Source organism: Protomyctophum bolini (genome assembly GCF_963924005.1).
Source record: "Protomyctophum bolini genome assembly, chromosome: 12".
In the NCBI taxonomy this organism is placed as follows: domain Eukaryota; kingdom Metazoa; phylum Chordata; class Actinopteri; order Myctophiformes; family Myctophidae; genus Protomyctophum; species Protomyctophum bolini.
In genome coordinates this window covers 40,757,007-40,781,379 of record NC_137873.1, presented here as the reverse complement: position 1 = coordinate 40,781,379, position 24,373 = coordinate 40,757,007, and the positions used below count along the sequence as shown (strand labels likewise).

The 24,373-nt window shown below is 45.3% G+C and overlaps 2 protein-coding genes across 2 annotated transcripts; one reads left to right on the top strand and one right to left on the bottom strand.

Annotated features, from left to right (window-relative positions):
- Positions 1–666: 666 nt before the first annotated feature.
- LOC308326287 (lysine--tRNA ligase-like) lies at positions 667–2,352 on the top strand (the record flags this gene model as incomplete). The annotated part of the gene is made up of 1 exon (XM_080779094.1): positions 667–2,352. One exon carries the CDS (start codon positions 667–669, stop codon positions 2,350–2,352), a length of 1,686 nt encoding a protein of 561 aa, XP_080635220.1.
- Positions 2,353–7,077: 4,725 nt separating this feature from the next.
- Positions 7,078–23,896, bottom strand: LOC308324893 (proteasome subunit beta type-5-like). The gene is made up of 3 exons (XM_080777238.1): positions 23,667–23,896; positions 20,368–20,674; positions 7,078–7,376 (listed from the first exon to the last, which is right to left on the bottom strand). The coding sequence occupies exons 1-3, from the start codon at positions 23,883–23,885 to the stop codon at positions 7,084–7,086; spliced, it is 819 nt and encodes a 272-aa protein (XP_080633364.1). The 5' UTR covers positions 23,886–23,896; the 3' UTR covers positions 7,078–7,083.
- Positions 23,897–24,373: the final 477 nt, after the last annotated feature.

The following is a 24,373-nucleotide window of genomic DNA, read 5'->3' as shown; positions in this document are numbered from 1 at the left end:
TTTACATCATATTTGGCAGACATTTGACCCAATTTCTCCTTTCATTGTCAATGGCAAATATGAGACGTTTGTGGACAAACCTTACGTCATATTTGAGGCACATGTGACCTAATTTCCCCTTTCACATGGAGATACCCGATATATATCTTACCAACTTATTCAAGTCTAAATACCAGTAAGACGCGCAAACGCGGGAAGCGAACGCAGCTCGTACATATTTAAGTTAAGTTATTTTTAAGTTAAGTTTTTAACTCAGCCATAACCATATAAGGAGTCCCCAAAGCAGCTCCATATATGGGCACAAGTTGGACCACGCCATCACACTCATGTCATCACCATGACTGAGCCATAACCATATAAGGAGTCCCCAAAGCAGCTCCATATATGGGCACAAAAGTGTGACACACGGACACACACACAGACAGACAGACAGACAGACAGACATGATCTGCTAGGTCTCATAGTAAGTGCTCACTGCGTTGGCTGGCATGGTCATCATGACACGCATCCAGTAAACCTTACAAAAGATGGATCAGAATGGGCTTTTATTCACGACTCAACAGAAACTCTGACTCTGGTCACCAGAGACCCCCAAAGCCCTCACAATCCGGATATCATTGTATTCCAAGTTTCAGCGTCCCGGTTATTTTTTAGTCCAGCAACAAGATGGCTCATTGTGACCTTGGAGTGGACGAGGAGACTCTGGAGCGTAATCAACACTTCAAGGACCGTACCCGGGAAATCCAAGCTCTGAAGGGCCAGGGCGATGACCCGTACCCGCACAAATACCACGTGGATATTTCACTGGCAGAATTCATTAACACATACAGCCATCTTCAGCCCGAAGAGCACCTCACGGACGTCGTTCTGAGTGTCGCGGGTCGCCTCCACGCCAAGAGGGCATGTAGCGCTAAGTTGCTGTTTTACGACTTGCGCGGGGAAGGTGTCAAGTTGCAGGTGATGGCGAGCTCAAAGTTCTACGCGTCCGCGAAGGCGTTCGAGGCCGACAACGACAAGCTGCGGCGAGGCGACGTCGCCGGCGTCCGCGGCAACCCGGGGAGGACAAAGAAAGGAGAGCTGAGCATCGTTCCACTGGAGATGACTCTGCTGTCGCCCTGTCTGCACTCGCTGCCGCGTCTCCACAACGTGCTGTCGGACAAGGAGACGCGGTTCCGCCAGCGCTACCTGGACCTGATCCTCAACGGCTACGTGAGGACCACCTTCGTGACGCGCTCCAGGATCGTCACCTACCTGCGCCGCTTCCTGGACCGGCAGGGCTTCCTGGAGGTGGAGACGCCGATGATGAGCCAGATCCCCGGCGGAGCCGCGGCTCGGCCCTTCGTCACTCGGCACAACGAGCTGGACCTGAAGCTCTACATGAGGATCGCCCCCGAGCTCTACCTCAAGATGCTCGTGGTCGGCGGCTTGGACAGAGTGTACGAGATCGGCCGTCAGTTCAGAAACGAGGGCATCGATCTCACTCACAACCCAGAGTTCACCACGTGTGAGTTCTACATGGCCTACGCGGACTACAACGACCTGATGACCATCACGGAGGAGCTTCTCTCGGGCATGGTGAAGGACATCACCGGCGGGTACAAGATAACGTATCACCCCGAGGGGAAAGGGAAGGACAAGGCCTCGTGTGAGATCGACTTCACGCCGCCGTTCAGGAGAGTGAACATGACCCGTGACCTCGCCAGGATAATGGGCGTCACGTTCCCTCCTCCCGACGCCTACGACAGCGACGACACTCGGAGGTTCTTTGACGAGTTGTGCGCCCAAAGGGGAGTGGCCTGTCCTCCGCCCAGAACCACGGCCCGCCTCCTCGACAGGCTGGTGGGAGAGTTCCTTGAGGTCACGTGCACCGACCCCACCTTCATCTGTGACCATCCTCAGATCATGAGCCCTCTTGCGAAAGGACACAGACACGTCAGAGGCCTGACGGAGCGCTTTGAGCTCTTTGTGATGAAGAGGGAGCTCTGCAACGCCTACACGGAGCTGAACGACCCCGTCAGGCAGAGGGAGCTCTTTGAGCAGCAGGCCAAGGCCAAAGCCCAGGGAGACGACGAGGCCATGTTCATGGATGAGACCTTCTGCACGGCTCTGGAGTACGGCCTGCCACCCACCGCCGGGTGGGGTCTGGGCATCGATCGCCTCGCCATGTTCCTCACAGACTCCAACAACATCAAGGAGGTGCTGTCCTTTCCCATCATGAAGCCTGACGACAACAAGGAGGTGCTGTCCTTTCCCATCATGAAGCCTGACGACCAGCCGCGGAGACTCCGGGGGTGCCTGGTAGCTGAAACACCCACGGTTAAAATAATAAGCCAATATGCACCCACGTATTAAGGGCAAGAGGTGTTGTTGGGCCGCCCAACTTGGGCATTCACATGCTAATAAGGTGGCTTTTGTTCGGGACTTTGAGCACTCACAATCATTATTGAAACATGACGCCCCTGCTGACGACAACAAGGCAGCAGCACCAGACACCTCGACGACAGGACCTCTGAGATCAGACCTCTGCGGCAAGAGTGTGCAAAAAAACACAGATTAAATCGGACGATTTTGACTCCAAATGACTCGATCAGTGATCGGCAATTTACCTGGAGACATACAAGCTGGAGACATACATTACAACGGTGACAATCAAGTAAACACCACAGTAATGAGTGGACCAATTGTAACTGGGCTGACCCGAGGCCCCACCTGGCCTTACTAATTAGCACACATTTTACACAATACTCAGCCCGAAAACATCAATAAATAAAAACATAAGTCCATATATGGGCATTCCCCATATATGGGATTGTCCATATATGGCCATATTGTGACAGTCTCATGATAACCAGTGTGGTTGCTGTGACGCCATGAGTCAAGTTGCTACAACACATGGATCTCCATATGTGGAGCTCACTATCATCACCTGGATCTCCATATGTGAAGATGACGACACTGACCTCATCTGTAGCTCTCTCCCCAACAATGACGACACAGGCGGTTCTTTATGAACGGGCATTTATTGGGCATTCTTCTCATCCCAGTTGTTCCATGCCGTGAGAACTGTAAGTTCACACAAAAATAATAACCACATAAACAATCAGCGAAGTACGTTACGATACAAATATTGATCAAACAAATGTAGAAACACATGTAGAAATGCGCGATGCGCAGGTGAACGTGTCTGTTAAAACAAACGACATCAAAGACTAATCTAACGTAAAATACCTTGTTGGCCACTTGTTGTGAAAAGAGGTTCTTGATATGCTTGCGTGAGTCCTTAGAATGTCTCTGACCGTTTCTCCTTAGTTTCTGTTCTTTATAACCTTAGCAGTGCAATTCATACTACACTGCTGCAAGTGTACTGCTTCCTTGTCTGAATGAGTCTGAATGAGTGACACGAGGTTTGTACCATCTGTGTGCAACGCCAGGCAATCATTGTCAATCAGTTAATCAATCATGGTCCAGTGTTGCTATACTGACACAGGGAACTTGTTTCTGCCTTAGAAAGTTATGTTTTTACATTCTTAACCTCATATGAAATCAATTATGAACCACATATTAATTATACATCATGAAATTGCTATGAATTATGCTTTATGAGCTTATGACCATGAATTTTTATATTTTAGCCATTTTAAAGTAAACATTTGAATAACAGCACTTACATCATCGAACCCTGGATAGCCATACATGGAGAAGAGCTGGATCATCACCTAGATCTGCATATATATGGAGCCGGCCAGCAACAGTAACTGTATTAAGAAGCTCAGAAACTGAACAGTTAATATGATCATATAGGCTTACTATATATTTAATTAAAAAATAAATAAATAAAACTTTCATTTGCAGTGTTATATTTAAATAGTGTGCTATTAAAATGTTCTCATCAAAGCAGATCTTCCCCATGAGGTAGCTAATGTGGTTTGGCACAAAAAGCAGTGCGTATGGACTAAATCCACAGCTTGTATAAATGGTGAACTATTTATATCAAGTAGCCTTTTCACCCTGCCTGTACTCAGGTGACAAATAGACCTACAGTAGGACTATATGTAGCTCTCGCATATGCCCTCTGATGACTTACAGTTGCCCGACCTTGTTAATCCATTATAAATATAATTTATATACAGTAGCCCACCCTATGTAAACTTATAGGCTTAGATTTCTCACAATCAATGGGCAGAAGTTTATAGTTTTTATGAAATCTGTCTGACAATACACCGCCGTGTGTAACTTGAGTTATGTTTAAAAAGGGTATAAGGCGTAATAAGCCTCGGCTTCTGCCTTCACCTTTTCCGTACCACTTTAGTGGATTTTAATATGTACGTTTGTATGTTCTCCTTTTATGGACCGAAATACAAACTATCTATCTTAAACCAGTAAGACGCGCAAACGCGGGAAGCGAACGCAGCTCGTACATATTTAAGTTAAGTTATTTTTAAGTTAAGTTTTTAACTTAGCCATAACCATATAAGGAGTCCCCAAAGCAGCTATACGTCTAAATATGGAATGTGTTGCATCAATCACAAACAAATCACTCAGCTCCATATATGGGCACAAAGGTGGGACACACAGACAGACAGACATGATCTGCTAGGTCTCATAGTAAGTGATCACTGAATTCGCAACTATGAATTAAGGCTTGCATTCCGAAAATATCAAAAAATTCTTACGGTAACTCTCATAGGTCTGCCATTTTCAGCAGGCTGCACCGTCATATGATGGAGCAGAAGTAAATTAGGCTTAAACCATTCTGAACGGGAACCCCTTTTGGTGTTAGCATCATGTTATGCTTTAGCTATTGAAAAATAGCAGATCTACAAGCTCATAGCGCGCCACCGAGTGGCGCGCTACGAGCTTGTAGGTCTGCTATTTTTGAAAAATCGAAGAGCGACTGACATTTTTAGAATCTGATCTCAGGTCAGAATGGGTTAATCAGACCAGTGTGTGTGTGTCCAGTGGAAACCTCGTATGAATCTGATCTCAGGTCAGAATGGGTTAAGGGCTTAAGCAATTAAACGTCAAGACATATTTACCTCCATCTCCTCCAGCACATCTCCAGCAGCACACACACCAGCCATTTTTGATTGCATGCGACTGCATTGGCGGAACTACTAACAACAGCAGCAGCTCCAACACCATCACACTTCACTCAGGAGGAGAAAGAAGGCCCGGCTCATTTCCATTTATCGAAATCCCATTTCTATTCCATCTGCTAACTAGTCACCTGTGAAACTAGTTTTTAAAACCATGGACGTGGAGGGTGGAGGCTTCTTCAGACATGTCTACCCATACACCGTCACTGTCTTTTTTTAGTGTTTATACCCAGCCATAAAACCGCTGGAGGGGCAAACACTTGTCGTTATATTGTAAAACAACCATGGCAGGGCGGCCCATAACACTGTGGCGTGGAGAAGAAGCTAAGTGTGTCGGCAAGGAATTAAAAAATAAATTCAAACCCCCACCACCACCACCAGTCTAATTAACCCATTCTGACCTGAGATCAGATTCATACCAGGTTTCCACTGGACACACACTGGTCTGATTGACCCTTTCTGACCTGAGATCAGATTAAAAAAAATGTCAGTCGTTCTTTGATTTTTCAAAAATAGCAGACCTACAAGCTCATAGCGCGCCACTCGGTGGCGCGCTATGAGCTTGTAGATCTGCTATTTTTCAATAGCTAAAGCATAACATGATGCTGACACCAAAATGGGTTCCCGGTCAGAATGGGTTAAAAGTGGAATTTGTGCACCAGGAGTAGGAGAAAAGGAACACTTGACTGTCAATGAGGGGGAAAATACTACCGTTACAATTCAAAAGGCACAATTACTGCCTGCTAGTATGCAATTGCCAATTAAGCCATTTTGGGGCGGGAACCCCTTTTGGCGTTTTAAACATTGTTATAATTTAGCTATTGAGAAATAGCAGACCTACAAGCTCGTAGCGCGCCACCGAGTGGCGCGCTACGAGCTTGTAGATCTGCTATTTTTGAAAAATAGTGAAAATATTTATTTCAGAAAACTGGAGGATTTAGAAGAATTCTTTTAAATCTCGAGGTCAGGTCTAAATGGGTTAAATAGCACTATTTAGACAGTACCGTTCCCCTGCTAATAAATGGTGAACATATAAAAGGGAGATGAAGAGGAGCTCTCTCCGCGTCCCAACAGCTGGGGGACCAGATGACAGAAATGTAAATAAAAAAGACATCTGAGGGAAGAAGGAGAACACAATAAATACGCCTCGTCAGTCAGTCGTGGCGTATTTCAGAATGAAACGTGGTAGAAAGTTGTGTATCCTCGAGGTAGAAAAGAGCAAACATTAGCAGAAACAAAATGAAACGGGACATTTTTCTTCCAAAAAAAACCCAACATGAACATTTTTTTATTGATAAAGAACACAGGCTTCCAGGCTATGGATCAGAGTGTTATGAATGAAATTGAAAAGTTAACTCGAGGCATTCTAGTATAGAGACAGACCCCCACAACAAGACCCTCACTGGTATAAGAACTGAAGCCAACACTGTACTGTGGGCGGGCAAAAGAAACTCTTGAATTAAATAGACAAGTGTTCTCCATATAGCCCATGTTTAACGTGATAACTGAACTCAATGGGCCAATATGCAGTTTATGCACACAGAATATTCCTCCTACTTCCTTCATAGGTGTTACTGATGATACCAACAGGCTTTAGTGTGCGATGGTTCTCACACTTTTTTTTAAATTTCGGACGACTTACGCGGAGGAGGAGGAGAGCGTTTCCGGGAATCTGGCCCCGTCGCGCAAGTCGTCCGCGGGAAGTGGAGCTTCTTTTTCCGTCCACCGGCTGTCTAAAAAACCCGGAAAAAGAAGAACGTGCGCTGCTCTTTAGTAAGTCTGGCAGCACCTTGTCTCCGTTTGACCAGAACGGAACAGAGCCTTCATTTAGCGTCATCGGCAACACCTCGAGTTCTTTCCAAAATGGCCTGTGTGCATATATAGCCCATTAAGCCCAATAGAGAAAACAACAAGATGCCCTTCCACCTGTCCTAAACTGCGTAAACTAACCCCCCCCCCCCCCCTCCCCCCTCCTCCCGCTCCCCCGCTACGCCTGCGGCTTGGCGTACTGCTGGTGCAGCACCAGCACGTCCTCCTGGGAGACGCGCGTCCAGCCCTCGCTGTGCACGTGGTAGAGGTTGACCTGCCCGCCGCTGTAGGCGTCGCGGTACGTGGCCTGGTAGATGGCGCGGCGGCCCAGCTCGCACGCCTCCTCCACCGTCAGCCCCTCCTCCTTGCGGAGGCCCGTGTCCACCACGCCGTAGGCGTACATGGAGCCCGAGCCCACGGCGAACAGGTCGCCGCACACCCGGTTCCCCTCCGAGTCCACGTAGTACAGGCCTGGAGAGAGAGAGAGAGAAAAGGTACAACATGGTCAAAATGGTTGGAAAGCTAGCGGTTCCCCAAAGTGTTTCATGTCAAGGACCCCTAAGTTGACTCTAATTAGCCCCGCGGACCCCCCATTTGAAGAGATACGCCAGGGACCTCCCATAAGAGAAGATTTGTTTCCGGCTGTAGCAGTGATTCTCAACCCGTTCAATATCAAGGACCCCCAGTTTGACATGCATTAGGCTCCCCATGTAATGACATTTATCTCTCTGGGACTTAGTTTTATATTGTAAAATCAAAGTTAATTTAACTCTGAGAGTGTACAAATGGAACCAAATGGATTCCATTTGGTTCCAAGGACACTTGGACACTAACTCTGGGGGAGCCCGGCATCGAACTGGGAACCTTCGCGATTCCCATCGGACGCTCTTAATAACGGCCACTCTACCCCTGAGCCACTGCCGCCCCACGTGTCTGTGGGGAAAGAAAAAAAAAACTGAGATGGCGTATATTTAAATGCCCTAGCACAGGACATGCACCACACAGACTTTTTATCATCTTTTTTACAAACTCACACACGAAGGCCATGTCCTCCAGAGGAAGAACACAAACAGCTGGATCCTCTCCTCTATAGAGTGAAACAAGGCCGGGGCCAGATATGAACAGCTGCCTCGTATCCTGAGCATAACGAGGAGGCCGCCGACGCCGGTGAAAGACCTGCTGACGAGGCGAGGCATGGACGGACAGACGGGGGGCCCCACCACTACTCGACTCAGCACCGGGCCCCGGGGCCCTGCTCCAGGCCTTATTGATCTGCTGCACAACACACCCCAAATTAACTATCGACCTGAAACCTGAGCCGAGGAGAGGAGAGGAGCAGGTGACCCTGCCTTGCCTCACACCTCGGGGGGGGGGGGGGGGGGGGGGGAAGGAAGGAAGGAACTCCATGGAATACAAGAACGTGCTATTTTTTCTCCCCTGTAAGAGAAACTCATCTGTCCTGACATTGCTACGGGTACACACACCAGTGCGCGCGCATGCACACACACACGCAGTGTTGTTTTTTTTGGCAGAAAATTTCTATTTTAGTCATAGTCTCTTGAATAGTTTATTTACTAGTCAGTCACATTTTAGTCACCTGGAATGCTTTAGTGTTAGTCTAGTCTTATAGTCGACTAAATATCATAAGATTATAGTAGACTAAAAAAATGTATTCGTTTGTAATGGTTGTTTCTAACACAGCCGATCCACAAGCTCACAACAACGCGTCGACTTGTTTCAGGCTCTAATATTTAGAACAGAACTTTCTTCATGGCCACATACAGTACATATACAGTATACACTGTCAGTGGGCCATGCCTTGTGCAGCACGCTCGCATGACATTTTGTTCCATGCCACGAGTGACTCACAACAACGAGAGCACCATTTTGCAGGCCGACGCAGAACGAGTGACTGGTGGCACGGAGCAGCCTGTGCACTCAGTACTCACTCGCCCACAGCACAGCCTGCAGAGAGTCAATAGGCAGCACTGAGAAAAGGCATGGGTTTTTTCCCAGCCGCAGTCACAAGGCAAAGCCTGTAACAAAAAGAGACACTCGGTCACACCGCAGTCTCATGGCACCCCACACACACACACACACACACACACACACACACACACACTCAACAGGTGGCCAAGCGTTATACCAAGAAAAACAATCCCATACGTCCCATAGCTCGCCGTGCTGTTCTTCATTCGCAAAGAACAGAAAGATCCCTTCGGACGGAGGCCTTCAGATTGCACAGCATACGTATAGCACAGTCTCTCCACCCTAACCCCAGAGGCAGTCTATTAAGGAGACAAAAAGCCACTGGTTTGTCCTCTCCTCCATTTACAGCTGTGGGGACGAGTCACTTTCAACTTGCGCCGCGTGTTGTTAGCTCACCATTAGAATTGGCTCAGCACTTGCCTGTATACATGGGGGGGGGGGGGGGTCCAAATATAGGGCCCGTCTTCTCCTCCTGAAAACCGTGAAGGACTGGTTTAAAACCCATTTTGACCTGAGATCAGATTCTAAAAATGTCTTCTACATCCTGAAAAGTTTTCTGAAAAAGCTATTTTTCTATGTCAGTCGTTCTATGCGCTATACAAGCTATGAGCTTGTAGATCTGCTATTTTTCAATAGCTATAAAGCATAACATAATGTGTGGCATGGCTTCTGGTGGTGAGAGTATAGACTAGGATGAGGACTCTTCAGTTGGGGAGACGGGGGGGAACTAAGTGTAGTTCCGTGATGGCGCGAACCACGCATCCATCCATCCATCCATCCATTCATTCATTCCACACACCTGGAGGTTTTGTACTAGAGCCCCAGAAGTGGCACTGCTAAGCGGGCTTATATCTGCATTACAAAGCGTCAGCGAGAGAAGAGACGGATACATGCATACAACGAGGTAAAGTGAGCACATCAGCGAATACTTCAGGAGCTAGAGATTCACGAGGGCCGGGCCAGCGGCCCCCACATTAACCCATTTAGACCCGAGGACGATTCTACAAAATATATGTCTTCTAAATCCTGACAGTTTTCTGATAAACCTTCTATGTTTCTATATCAGTCGTTCTCAAACAGTTTCATGTCAAGGACTCCCATAAATATATGTATTTTATTTGGCCGGAAAACAAATGTTGTTCCAGAGACCTCCCCCCAGAAGCAAAGATTTGAGTTAAAAACGTTCACTCTGAAAGAATATATATATTCAAAGATTTCTGCCACATTTTCACGATTTAAAAACAAAAATAGCATACCTACAAGCTTGTAGCGCGCCACTCGGTGGCGCGCTATGAGCTTGTAGATCTGCTATTTTTCAATAGCTACATTTTAACAGTGTTTAAAGCCTCCAAAAGGTGTTCCTCCCGCCCAAAATGTGTTAAAGCAGAGGTGACTTCACGGATGGCGGAACATTCTAGCAGTGGCAGGCAAAAAGGCAGCTTTCCACTCCATCACGGTCGAGTGACAGGTGGTTTAAGAGCCCCTTCCCTTCCCTTCCCTCCCCCCCCCTCCTTCCTCAAACATCAGCTTCATGCGGCTGGCTGGCTGGGGCTGGCTGGCTCAGACTGGCTGGACTGACTGACAGCTTCCAGAGCTCTAAGGTGAGGCTCAGGGGCAACGGATGGCTGGCTGCTATATCAATAGGCTGTCCTTCTCAGCACCGTGACCATACACACGCTGCCGGCTCGGGAGGGAAAGCAAGGGAAGTAGCCTTAACCCATTTTGGGGCGGGAACCCCTTTTGGTGTTAGCATTATGCTATGCTTTAGCTATTGAAAAATAGCAGATCTACAAGCTCATAGATGAACTTGTATGTCTGCTATTTAAAAAGAAATGTGTGGTGCAAAGCTTTGAATATATACTCTTTCAGAGCGAACGTTTTTTAACTCAAATCTTTGCTTCTGGGGAGGTGGTCCCTGAAATAACACATTTTCAGATGGGGGTCAGTGGTCAATTTCATGTATCTTTGGGGGTCCTTTACATGAAATATTGAGAACCACTGATATAGAAACATGAGGTTTTTTTGGCGCCAGGTCTAAATGGGTTAACACAGGAGGAGGAAAAGAATAACTGAGGGGGAAGAGAGAAAAAAAAAAGAAAGAAAACCTTCAACACATCAAGATGCCTCTGCACCTGAACACCTGCCAGGCCTGGTGGCAGGTGTTCATTGGTTTCACCAGGGAGCAGCTGTAACACATGCTGCGGTGACCTGTGTTTAACCACCATCCGCATGCCGCTGAAAAAATTGAACGCCATTATGAGTTACATTACACTCTTATGCTCACTTCTCTCTCTCTCTCTCTCTCTTCTCTTGGTAGGGCTACTGCTTCCCATTTGGGGGACCCCTCTTTTCACCCCTTTTGCAACCAGATATTATTTTATAGATGTTTAGGACAAATAAAAAAACTTGGGGGTTTTAACTTTTTGTATGTAATGAGTTTTTAGATATTTAAGTCACAACGCCATGATCATCATGACCACATTTTTTAAATGTGGTCTCACTTCCTTTCCTGGACTACAAGTCACACCTCCATGCAGCCTCCCCCCCCCCCCCCCCCCCCCCTCTCCACACGGAGGGGCAGTGCACCAAAGCATTATGGGCATTGTAGGAATTCCACAATCCAGTCAAACACACAGACTTCATCATCTTTCTTCTAACCATTTCAAAATTGTGCTACTACTGTCATCTACTACAAATACTATCAACATTGAGTGACTGCAGTTTTTTTTCCCAGCGTTGAAATCTCCCTTTAACCCATTCTGACCGGGCACCCATTTTGGTGTTAGCATCATGTTAAGCTTTACCTATTGAAAAATAGCAGATCTACAAGCTCATATCGCGCCACCGAGTGGCGCGATACGAGCTTGTAGGTCTGCTATTTTTGAAAAATTCGAAGAACGACTGACATTTTTAGAATCTGATCTCAGGTCAGAATGGGTTCATCAGACCAGTGTGTGTCCAGTGGAAACCTCGTATGAATCTGATCTCAGGTCAGAATGGGTTAATCACATAATGCTATTTGACAGGCCAATTTTATGTCCTCAAGCTGCAGAGGGCACCGTCTGCACCGTCATATCCGCCTGACAGACACACTGTCATCTCTGCCTCTCCCACCACAGACACACAGTCATCTCTGCCTCTCCCACCACAGACAGACACACTGTCATCTCTGCCTCTCCCACCACAGACACACTGTCATCTCTGCCTCTCCCACCACAGACACTGTCATCTCTGCCTCTCCCACCACAGACACACTGTCATCTCTGCCTCTCCCACCACAGACAGACACACTGTCATCTCTGCCTCTCCCACCACAGACAGACACACTGTCATCTCTGCCTCTCCCACCACAGACAGACACACTGTCATCTCTGCCTCTCCCACCACAGACAGACACACAGTCATCTCTGCCTCTCCCACCACAGACAGACACACTGTCATCTCTGCCTCTCCCACCACAGACACACTGTCATCTCTGCCTCTCCCACCACAGACAGACACACAGTCATCTCTGCCTCTCCCACCACAGACACACAGTCATCTCTGCCTCTCCCACCACAGACACACAGTCATCTCTGCCTCTCCCACCACAGACACACAGTCATCTCTGCCTCTCCCACCACAGACACACAGTCATCTCTGCCTCTCCCACCACAGACACACAGTCATCTCTGCCTCTCCCACCACAGACACACTGTCATCTCTGCCTCTCCCACCACAGACACACAGTCATCTCTGCCTCTCCCACCACAGACACACAGTCATCTCTGCCTCTCCCACCACAGACACACAGTCATCTCTGCCTCTCCCACCACAGACAGACACACAGTCCTCTCTGCCTCTCCCACCACAGACACACAGTCATCTCTGCCTCTCCCACCACAGACACACTGTCATCTCTGCCTCTCCCACCACAGACACACTGTCATCTCTGCCTCTCCCACCACAGACACACAGTCATCTCTGCCTCTCCCACCACAGACACACAGTCATCTCTGCCTCTCCCACCACAGACACACTGTCATCTCTGCCTCTCCCACCACAGACACACTGTCATCTCTGCCTCTCCCACCACAGACACACTGTCATCTCTGCCTCTCCCACCACAGACAGACACACTGTCATCTCTGCCTCTCCCACCACAGACACACTGTCATCTCTGCCTCTCCCACCACAGACACACTGTCATCTCTGCCTCTCCCACCACAGACAGACACACTGTCATCTCTGCCTCTCCCACCACAGACAGACACACTGTCATCTCTGCCTCTCCCACCACAGACACACTGTCATCTCTGCCTCTCCCACCACAGACAGACACACTGTCATCTCTGCCTCTCCCACCACAGACACACTGTCATCTCTGCCTCTCCCACCACAGACAGACACACAGTCCTCTCTGCCTCTCCCACCACAGACAGACACACTGTCATCTCTGCCTCTCCCACCACAGACAGACACACTGTCATCTCTGCCTCTCCCACCACAGACAGACACACTGTCATCTCTGCCTCTCCCACCACAGACAGACACACTGTCATCTCTGCCTCTCCCACCACAGACAGACACACTGTCATCTCTGCCTCTCCCACCACAGACAGACACACAGTCCTCTCTGCCTCTCCCACCACAGACAGACACACTGTCATCTCTGCCTCTCCCACCACAGACATGTGCCCGACAGACACAGTCCTCTCTGCCTCTCCCACCACAGACATGTGCCCGACAGACACAGTCCTCTCTGCCTCTCCCACCACAGACATGTGCCCGACAGACACAGTCCTCTCTGCCTCTCCCACCACAGACAGACACACTGTCATCTCTGCCTCTCCCACCACAGACATGTGCCCGACAGACACAGTCCTCTCTGCCTCTCCCACCACAGACATGTGCCCGACAGACACAGTCCTCTCTGCCTCTCCCACCACAGACACACAGTCATCTCTGCCTCTCCCACCACAGCCAAGGAATACTGGACAACTCACCCTCAGTGCTTGCCTGTTTTTCCTCCCGGAATTTTAAACCAGTGAGGGGGATAACTTTGAAATATGCTATTGGCCGTTTGTATTCTTTTTGGAAAAATATAAAAAGATACTCCTGTGGAAAGGCTATATTATTTTACTTATATTGACCCTATAAACAATTTAGTATTATTTAGTATTATGTAAGGTTTTGCCCACTCAAAATGGTACCTCGTCAGATAATCCCCACATATCCTACAACAACTTCTGTGAACAGACTTCACTGTAGTAGCTTTTCATAAATTATATTTGTACAGCAGACTAGGCTGTCTGCTGTCATGACATTTTATAGTTAGAGAAATTCAAAGTCCAGCCGTCTGCTGTAGTGTCCAGCCTCTCCCACCCCTCACTGGGGAAAATTCTGGGAGGAAAACAGCCATCTCTGCCTCTCCCACCACAGCCTAGTTGATTGGGCTGGCAGCCACTAACCGGGCCCTGATTACTAGCGTCGTAGCATTTAACGTTATTACTCGCCGTGATATTTTGTCAGGCTCCTCGGCACGTGTTCCGTTATTAGATTTATCTGGCGCCGCCGCGTAAAGACACTCCATCAGGGGAATAACTGCTCTTGACATGATCGTAGCTGCAGCTAATGAGCTTCTCTCTTTAATCGCGATTGATTTCATTTACACGACATTTACCTCTCCATTCAATCAAGCCGAGCGTCGTGGAGGCCAACGCAGGGGCCTGCACTCCTATTGAACCCCATATATATACACACTGGGATCATCATTATATCCCACGATTGATTGCTCCAGGATTTAACCCATTTTGGACGGGAACCCCTTTTGGTGTTTTAAGCATTAGGCCCATGTTATACTTTAGCTATTGAAAAATAGCAGATATACAAGTTCATAGCGCGGCACCGAGTGCCGCGCTATGAACTTGTAGGTCGGCTATTTTTGAAAAATCGTGGAAAATGTGCCTGAAATCTTTGAATATTCTTTCAGAGTTTCAGTTTTTAACTCAAATCTTTGCCTCTGGAACAACATATTTTCAGACGGGGGTCGGCGGCATATTACATATAATTTTTGGGGTCCTTGACATGAAATATTAAGAACCACTGATATAGTTTTTTCAGAAAAAAATTGCATTTTAAAAAAAAGACATTTTTAAAATGTCGAGGTCAGGCCTAAATGGGTTAACACGTGTCGTTTACGTTTTGCTGGGCCCGTGTTATTGTTCACACGGAGGCCACGCCGCCACGGCGTCCCGGACAAAGAGGCCATCGATCACACGGCGCCGGCATTATGCATGTGACCCAATTGTCCAGGGCTAAGACCCTACGTCCATCATCTCTCTCTCTCTCTCTCTGGCCCACGGTCCCAGACGCATCGATTTCCCATTACCGTGTCACTGTGGCAGCCTCTTTAAACCATTCTGGACTGAGGTCGATTAAAAAAAACAAAGGCTTCTAAATCCTAACATTTATCTGAAAAACCTATGTTTCTGTGTCAGTGGTGCTCAACCTTTTTCATGTCAAGGACCCCCAGAATTATCTCTATTGGGCCACAGACCCCTATCTCAAAATATGTAGTTCCAGGGACCCCCCCCCCCCCCCCGAAGCTAAAATTTTAGTTAAAATGTTCGCTCTGAAATATATATTCAATGATTTGCGCCACATTTTAACGATTTTTCAAAAATAGCAGACCTACAAGCTCGTAGCACGCCACTCGGTGGCGTGCTATGAGCTTGTAGATCTGCTATTTTTCAATAGCTAAATTATAACATGATGTTTAAAACACCAAAAGGGGTTCCCGCCCATAATGGGTTAAGCACACCTCACGAGATGTACGGCCTCTGACTGCATGAAATACAAAGAAATAAATAATAAAAATATATATCAGCTCAGGGTACAAAATGGCATTACCTTGTGAGAGAGGGCCTGTGATGCTGGTGCCATCTAGTGGGAGAACACCACAACTGCAGTCTACATTTTATTTGGTCTATAGGACGATTCTACAAATGTCTTTTTTTGAGTAAATTCTCAAAATGCAGGGTTACGGTTTCAAAGTAATTGAAGTTCACACAATTGAACAATATCAGATTTACAGGCTCACAATGCACCATAATATAGATTTAGATAGTGGTCCAACTTAAGTCCAGTTGCCACTCAGGTCTGTTTTACTAGTGGTTAATGTGTGGACCTCCGTTTAAACACAGGTTTAATGTTTGTCTAGTAAACGCATTGACAATGAAGGGAAAATGTATGTCATAATGTGTGTAATTTACGTCCTATTGTCCCGTAATTGTTAATTTGGACCTTAGAAGTTCGATTCTACAAATGTCTTCTAAATTTTGACAGTTTTCTGAAAACCCATGTTTCTATGTCAGTGGTTCTCAACCTTTTTCATGTCAAGGACCCCAAAAATAGCAGACCTACAAGCTCGTAGCGTGCCAATTGGTGGCGCGCTATGAGCTTGTAGATCTGCTATTTTTCAATAGCTAAAGTATAACATAATGCTTAGTTAAAACACCAAAAGGAGTTCCCGTCCAGAATGGGTTAATGGCGTTTAATGTTTGTGTTGGCACCGTTTGTTTTACATCACCTAATCAACATGAGTTAGACTTTAATATATTAGCGCCCCTCACTTCACACAGGTGTGATTTTTGGAACCCAATTTGAATTCCGCTTCACATTTGATCCAATAGTGTTAAAACTAATTTATACATGAAGGTACATCAAAAGGATTTCACGAGTCAGTAGTTCTGAGCACACAGCGGACGGATATTGCAATTGTCTGGAGATAAAGCAGAATTATTTAACCTCTTTCAACACAGAGTCCCTATTTTGTGCCATAATAGCAAAAGAAAAAGGCCAATATGAAAGCTTCCGACACATAGTCAGATATATAATTATTTTTTAACGTTTTACTAGGGTTTTTAGTGATTAAAAGGCGGCTCAAATATTTGAAAAGTTTAAACTAAGATGGTCCGTTTATGCAACGCGACTGGCAGATGCTCCAGTTAAGTTTAACACTTTAATTGCCCAGGGTTATTTAATCCATTACATTATAGCGCCCATTTCATTTATAAACTTTTACAGACGGACCGGATGTTGTTGTGAATGTGTGTGTAGCCGCTAACAATAGGCACACCACTCTAGAGGCGATCGACAACAAACGGGAGGTAAGAATAAATCTATCGCGACTGGACTGCGGATGACGGTCAAACACAGGATCTTAATTCATAAATAGACGGGATATAGCAGACCTACAAGCTCGTAGCGCACCACTCGGTGGCTATGAGCTTGTAGATCTGCTATTTTTCAATAGCTAAATTATAAAAAAAATGGGTTAACAGCAGAAATGGTATTTTGTGCATTTTTGTATCAAAGCCACTAAGCCAGCTTCCAAATTAATTTATGCTAAAACCGTTCTATTGACATAACATTTACTTCAGAGAACATTTAAGGTGAGAAATCGACCGTGTAAATGTCCTTTTAGTAATAACCATTTGAAGGAGTTTTGTAACCACTAAAAACCTTTTTAGTCTGCTCTGAAGAAGGCCGTTTGACGAAACACGTTAAAGAGTGCCACTTGTTCCACTTAGTCAGTTTATGGGTTTTGTAACCATTACTCTTAACCCATTTTGGGCAGGAACCCCTTTTGGTGTTATAAGCATTATGCTATGCTTTAGCTATTGAAAAATAGCAGATCTACAAGCTCAGAGCGCGCCACCGAGTGGCGCGCTACGAACTTGTAGGTCAGCTATTTTTGAAAAGTCGTGAAAATGTGGCACAAATCATTAAATATATTCTTTCAGAATTCAGAGCGAACGTTTTTAACTCAAATCTTTGCTTCATGGGGGGTCCCTGGGACAACATATTTTCAGATGGGGGACGGTGGCCAAATACATATAATTCTGGGGGTCCTTTGCATTAAATACTTTGAGAACCACTGATATAGAAACATGGGGTTTTTCAGAAAACCGTCAGGATTTAGAAGAAATGTGTAGAATCGTTCCCAGGTCAAAATGGATTAAAAGAAGCAGTGCGGTCAACAACCTCATCCAAGCATGTTTAAAGTGTATAAAACTGATTGATAACATTATAAGAAACTCTTTAGTGCTCTTTTATGGGCAGATCTGCATTCAATAACACCGCTCTGGCATGCCAATAATATTAGATAGACTTGTACAGTAGCCAATGGCGCATTAGTGACGGGTTTAAATTGAACGCTCATTAAATTGAATGCTCATTAATTATGCTGTAACTTTAGTTATAAAATAGGCCTACATAAGTAACATAAGTCATATGGCTTTGCATACCTGCTGAGATTCAATCATAGCACCAGCATAATAATGGTGAAAATTAAAATAGTCAAATGCACTACCACTATTCTCATCCAAAAGGGTTAAACGGATATATTAATTTTTCTTGGCTAGTACACTTTGTTTTGTAGTTATTATAGAACAGGAAAATCTTGCCGTTTCAATCATGTTTTCATTCTGCCTGTATGTGTACGTTAAGAAAGTTAACCATATTAAGAAAATAAAAAAGGTCAAAAGGTGTACCCACTACCTTCAATATATTTTGGAAATATTATTGTATTCTAGATATCCGATCCCTGCCTATGCACCCATCTAAACTGATCACGTGTGCATAAGACCTTGCTTTGTCCGGGAAATGTGATATTTCAAAGATAATTCACTCACTGTTCATGTTTTATTTTTGTATCATTACTGTATCAAGTTATATTCACGTAAGCGCTCCATTTGTCATCCGTCTTTGGAGTTGATCAGCCATGCCTGACATTATTGGGTGCCCTGGTGGCATTAAGGCTATCAAAATACCAGATCAATTCTAGCACGCCTCAACAATAATGGAACAGAACAGAACAGGCGCATCCATCAACAGTAACACCAACACCTGGTCAAAGCTAATCTGAGTTCCCAGAAGTTTTATTTCTCGCCACTAGGCGGGCGAGAAAAAAGGAACTTCTGGGGAAAAAAGGAACGTATCCCTGTGAGGGAAGTACGTTGCGCTCAGAATCTGAGCGGACACTCCCCTTTCCGGTCTGAAGCACTGTGCATACCATGAAAATAGTCCGAAGGGAATCCAATTCCAAATTGAATTGTAGTATAGGCCACCACCGCTCAAGGAGCAAATTGTTTCCCTTCCGTCTTATTTAGATGTAGCGCCCACTCCATGTGGAACCCGCCCCTGTCTTTTGATTCGCATTTCATTTGAAACGCAACGCACTGGGCCACGCCCCTGCTGCACAGGATCTGAGGCCAATTTTCCTAGACTAGGTCAAAGCAAACACAGGCATCATGCAACCGACGAGAATGTGAGTTATGTGCCGTTTAACACATTTAGGTCGGACGTCGAAATATGTTTTTTTCAAAAATAGCAGACCTACAAGCTCATAGCGCGCCACTCGGTGGCGCGCTATGAGCTTGTAGATCTGCTATTTTTTTAAGTAGCTAACGTATAACATAATGCTTAGTTAAAACACCAAAAGGGGTTCCCGTCCAGAATGGGTTAAACAGAAAACACCTATATTATTCGATGACCTGTAAAGTAACACAATAGGATTATGACAGGCAGCAGATATAAGTGTACTGTATGAAGGAGTTAAAATAGAACAAAGGATCAGGCTTAAAACAGCCTGACCCAATCATTTAAAAATACGCTTTGACTGCACCTGATATGAGAGAGCGAATCGGGACATCAATACAAATTAATGTAGCCTGAAAGATGGATGCATAAGAAAGGTTGCTTTTCATACTGTATTGGCCAGAGGCCTTTTTGCACATATTTAGGTGAAGCTAAAATATACTCAGTGGAGTGGGATTATATATATATATATATATATATATTATATATATACACACACACACACACACACACACAACGATAATTTATATAGCGTAACACATATCATGTGCCAAACCTGGGTGATTATATTTTCAAATCTATATTTCTTTCTAAATATTGATATTCAAGAATATACCTCTTGCTGTTAGAAAAGTGGTTGGAGACCAAACAAACATAATTTAAAAAATGAATAAAATAAATCCCTATATTATTATTTTAACGGAATCGTGTTCTCGTTTTTAAGGTAGCCTTCAGTACTTTGTCCTGGTTTTGTGCGCGTGGTGGTGGTCCACATAATGTGCGTGCCCGTGTGTGAATTTGCATCAGCGGCCAGACTCCGGGTGTATAAATATGACAAGCGGTTTGAAGTGCCCATGAGAAGCGTGCACGAGGGACCGTCTGAATGCAAATGAGGCAACAGCGTGCTCCGCTTCTCTCAGACTCCAATTCTCTGACAGCCGTCTCCCAACGGAAAAAAGGATCTTTGTAGGCATTCGTTTCCCGTAATTGGGTTCTCTTTATCTACTTTCAGGACTTGTCCTGAAAGTAAATGGTCCTACAAAAGAAAAAATCCTGGGGGGAATGACTTTGTGTTATTAATATATACATATATACACTATATTTCATTTACCTGGCCCTCTCTTGTCCCAGCCACACACCATGGTTCCCATGCTGAGGCCCATGCCTTTGTACTGGTAGACCATGTTCGCCAGCAGCTTGGAGGCCGCGGCGACCGAGATGCGCTCCTTGTTGCGGAGCTCGTAGATGCGACACTGGCGAGCCAGCAGGCGCTCCCAGAAGCTGCAGTCTGCGGCGCCCCCGGCCATGGTGCCCAGGAGGTAGGGGTTGATCTCGATGACCTTCTTCACCGTCTGGGAGGCGATGTAGGAGCCGGCTGTGGCCCTGGAGTCCACGGCCACGATGACGCCATGCTGGAACTGAAGACACACAAATACACAATAGTGGCTTTAGTAAAACACACAGGAGATGAATATTTTGGTTATGTTGGTAAATTCGATGCCCACTGAGATGTGCCTGAGACATCTTCAGGTTCAAGCGAATTCAAGCGAATTAGCACAACACCCCATAGCCCCATTCAATTCAATGCCATTCATTTAGGGCTTATGCCGGTAGGGGAAATAGCCAATAAGGAGCTTTTGCACAAAATAACACCTGGACCTCTTTGGTGGGGACGTAACAACTACAAAGAAAGGTAAGAAAGCCTTTTAGTATGGAATTCTCCTTTAAGAGGCTATCGTATCTCTAAGTAAGTTGCGATTCCTTCCGATGAATGACAGTCCCATTCATGAAAGCGAAAAGTCCCATCTGATTGTACTGAGCTGCTATAAACTCAATATTGCACCTCTATGGACAGCTTGGGTTTATCATCTTTATAGTTTCTTACAAACTTTGTTTTCTTTTTTAATCCACCGCTGACAGTGATGCAAACAGAGGGTATGCGCGTGACATCACCATATATCCGGAAGTTATGCGGGAAGCCGGGAACACCTACTGAGTGGCAAAAAGAAACTACTTTTCTGGCCTTGATAGCCCACACATCCAAACAGAAACGTCCTATCTGATAGCATTAAACTACGTTAAACTCACTTTGACACTCGATTTCCCATTCACTTCATGCATGTGCATACAGTAACAGTACCCCCTCTATAGCCTACATCAGGGGTGCCCAAAAGGTAGATGGCGATCTACCAGTAGACCACATAGGTTGTGCAAGTAGACCACATGACATGCTCCTAAATATATAATAAAAATATATATATAAATATTTTTGGCATCTGCCACTTGAATTAAGGGGACTTGATTGATACATGACATACAAAGGACCGGTCAGCTCAAACCCACAAAGCAATACATTGTTTTCAAGAGTGTTGCAGACAAACATTACAAAGTTATAATATTATATATTTAAAAAAAAAACCTATACCAATTCCTATTTTGCCCTTCAATTTCCCCATTTTAAGTGTGTTTGTCTTATATCCAACGCCTCAGGTAACGGTTTAAAACCATTTTCAGCAATGAGATAATATTTTTGGGGCGTGTAGATCTTGCTGAGCTGGTCAGTTTAAAAGTAGTTAGAGTCAAAAAAGTGTGGGCACCCGTGGCCTACATCCTAAGGGCCGATTCATACTCCTATTTTATCGCTGTTTCGGCGCTGTAGTGCCGAAATGATTTCAGCTCGTCAGAAATGTTCAGTAGCACCGAAGAGCCGACTTTAGGACGGTACCCCCCCCCCCCCCCGAACCTCAAATGACGTCAAATTGTAGGCTCTACAGCGCCGAACCAACTTTTATTCGGCTCTAAAATAGGAGTATGAATCGGCCCTTAGACTCACTACATTGAGAAAGGACACATGTGATGTCACTCTGGGTCCCGGGACCCATTACATTGAAAAACTATTTATCCCATTTAGGCCTGACGTCGATATAAATTTAAAAAAAGTAATCTGATATATATATATATATATTCAAAGATTTGTGCCGCATTTTCACGATTTAAAAAAAATAGCAGACGTACAAGCTTGTAGATCTGCTATCCCATTTTTGGGCGGGAACCCCTGTTGGTGTTTTAAGCATTATGTTATACTTTAGCTATTTTTGAAAATGTGGCACGAATCTTTGAATATATATTTCAGAGCGAACGTTTTTAACTAAGATATTGGCTTCTGGGGGGGGGGTCCCTGGAACTACATTTTGAGATGGGGGTCCGTGGCCCAATAGAGATAATTATGGGGGTCCTTGACATGAAAAAGGTTGAGCACCACGGACATAGAAACATGTTTTTTCAGAAGCCTTCTTCCTCAGTCGCACCTCAGATAGCACTTCTGTAGACTTAGATAGCATTTGAAACAGACTTATAGCATGTTATGTAGACAGCACTAGAATTGCATTGTATATAGTCATAGCACGCCATAGTACATATGTATAGCATAGTAGTATATATGTAAAGTTTATACGTATAAATTTCATTATATAGATATTCCACTGTTACTTTCTTAGCTTACGCATGTTTCATGATGAATGTTTTTATGTGATGTATTCCCCATGCTTTTGTTCTTGCTTAATGTAAGTCGCTCTGGATTAAGAGCGTCTGCTAAATGCCTAAATTGTCAGTCCAAAATGGGTTAAAGCATCAATTTGTACCAAATAGCACCTCATTGGGGATTTTTACTCCAGCCAAACCTATTTTTTTCCAACTGCAGTAATATTTTGTTATGTCATGTGTTAAGATATAACATACAGATTTGCTAAAACAACATGTTATTCGTTATCATAAATTCCGGATTGCAGCCTACACGTGACGTTTCAGTTCATATAGTGATGACAGTGACAGCGTGATTTGTTGGATTTAATAGCAAACCTATGTTTGTGTTTACCACAAACTACCACATTTAACACACTGACGTATCATGATCGCACACAATGTATTACTTTAGTTTATTTACTTGTATACAATTCAGTGGTTCCCAAAGTGGGGTCCGGGGACCCCCAGGGGTCCTTGAGGCAGTTCTAGGGGGTCCCCAGCTAAATTATAGTTTGTAAGCAAGGGGTCTGTAACTCTGAGAGTGTACACACATGGAACCAAATGGTCCCGTTAGGTCTCAGAGTTAAATTAACATTGATTTTACAATATAACTTGAGGGGTCCCAGAGATATGCCTTTACATGGGGGTCCATAGATTAATGCATGTCAAACTGGAGGGGGGGGGGGTCCATGAAATTAATGTTTCGGAATCACTGCTAGCTGCTACTGCTAGCATGCTAGAGCCGTAAAAATCCTCCCTTATTGGGGTCACTGGCATCCGTTTTCAAATGGGGGGGTCCGTGGCCTAATAAATGTTGATTTGGGGGGTCCTTGACACGAAAAAGTTTGTGAACCACTGGAACCACTGTGCTATATTAGCTTGCTTTACCTTGAATGCTAGCGTGGTGGTCCCATGGAGGAACTCTATCTTCCTCTCGATTCCCTCTCCGTCCGACGAGTTGAGAGAAGTCTGAACCGCGAAGCTGAGCTCTTCTCCCAGCGACGCTCTCACGTCGCTCTTCCCGAGTCCCAGGCCGAAACCGAACGGTTTATGGTTATCAAATGAAAAATCCGCATAATCACTCCTCAACACACTAGCGAGCGCCATCTTGGTTTGATGATGATGATGATGATGATGAACTTGATGACACGCTTCCGTCCGTTTAATGTGTACAATTCGATGAATCATGCTGGTAAAAGTACACAGCGCCCTCTGTCGTTTCGGTAAATCGTGACAGGTCAGGTATTAACAGTTTGTAGAATGGGCACAGTACAGTACAGTTCAAGCAAAGTACAGGTCAATGCTGCAAAATCTGCTAAGAGGATAAAACCAGAAAAAGCACTAAGACTTGTTTACATAAGGGGTCCTCGGATCCATGTTCAATTAATCAATACAGCCCTGAATACATTAAAAAGAATGTTCTGCAATGAAAATGCTGGCTGAGTGTCAGGCTAACAATTAATGTACACTTCTATGCAAAACACTAAATCATCAAATAGGCTACAGCCGTCAGCCGCTACACTGTTAGGAAAAGAGGAAAACATGTACAGTACTAGAAATAAAGAGGGGGGGGGGGGTCCAGAGGGGCTTTTTTT

Bases quoted from the DNA above. Each gene is read 5' to 3' on its own strand.
- LOC308324893 (XM_080777238.1), bottom strand. From the start codon at position 23,885: ATGGCGCTCGCTAGTGTGTTGAGGAGTGATTATGCGGATTTTTCATTT. The intron at 20,675-23,666 runs GTAAAGCAAGCT...GTGTGTCTTCAG, and splicing joins CCACCACGCTAGCATTCAAG to TTCCAGCATGGCGTCATCGT. The intron at 7,377-20,367 runs GTAAATGAAATA...CTCTCTCTCCAG, and splicing joins CTGGGACAAGAGAGGGCCAG to GCCTGTACTACGTGGACTCG.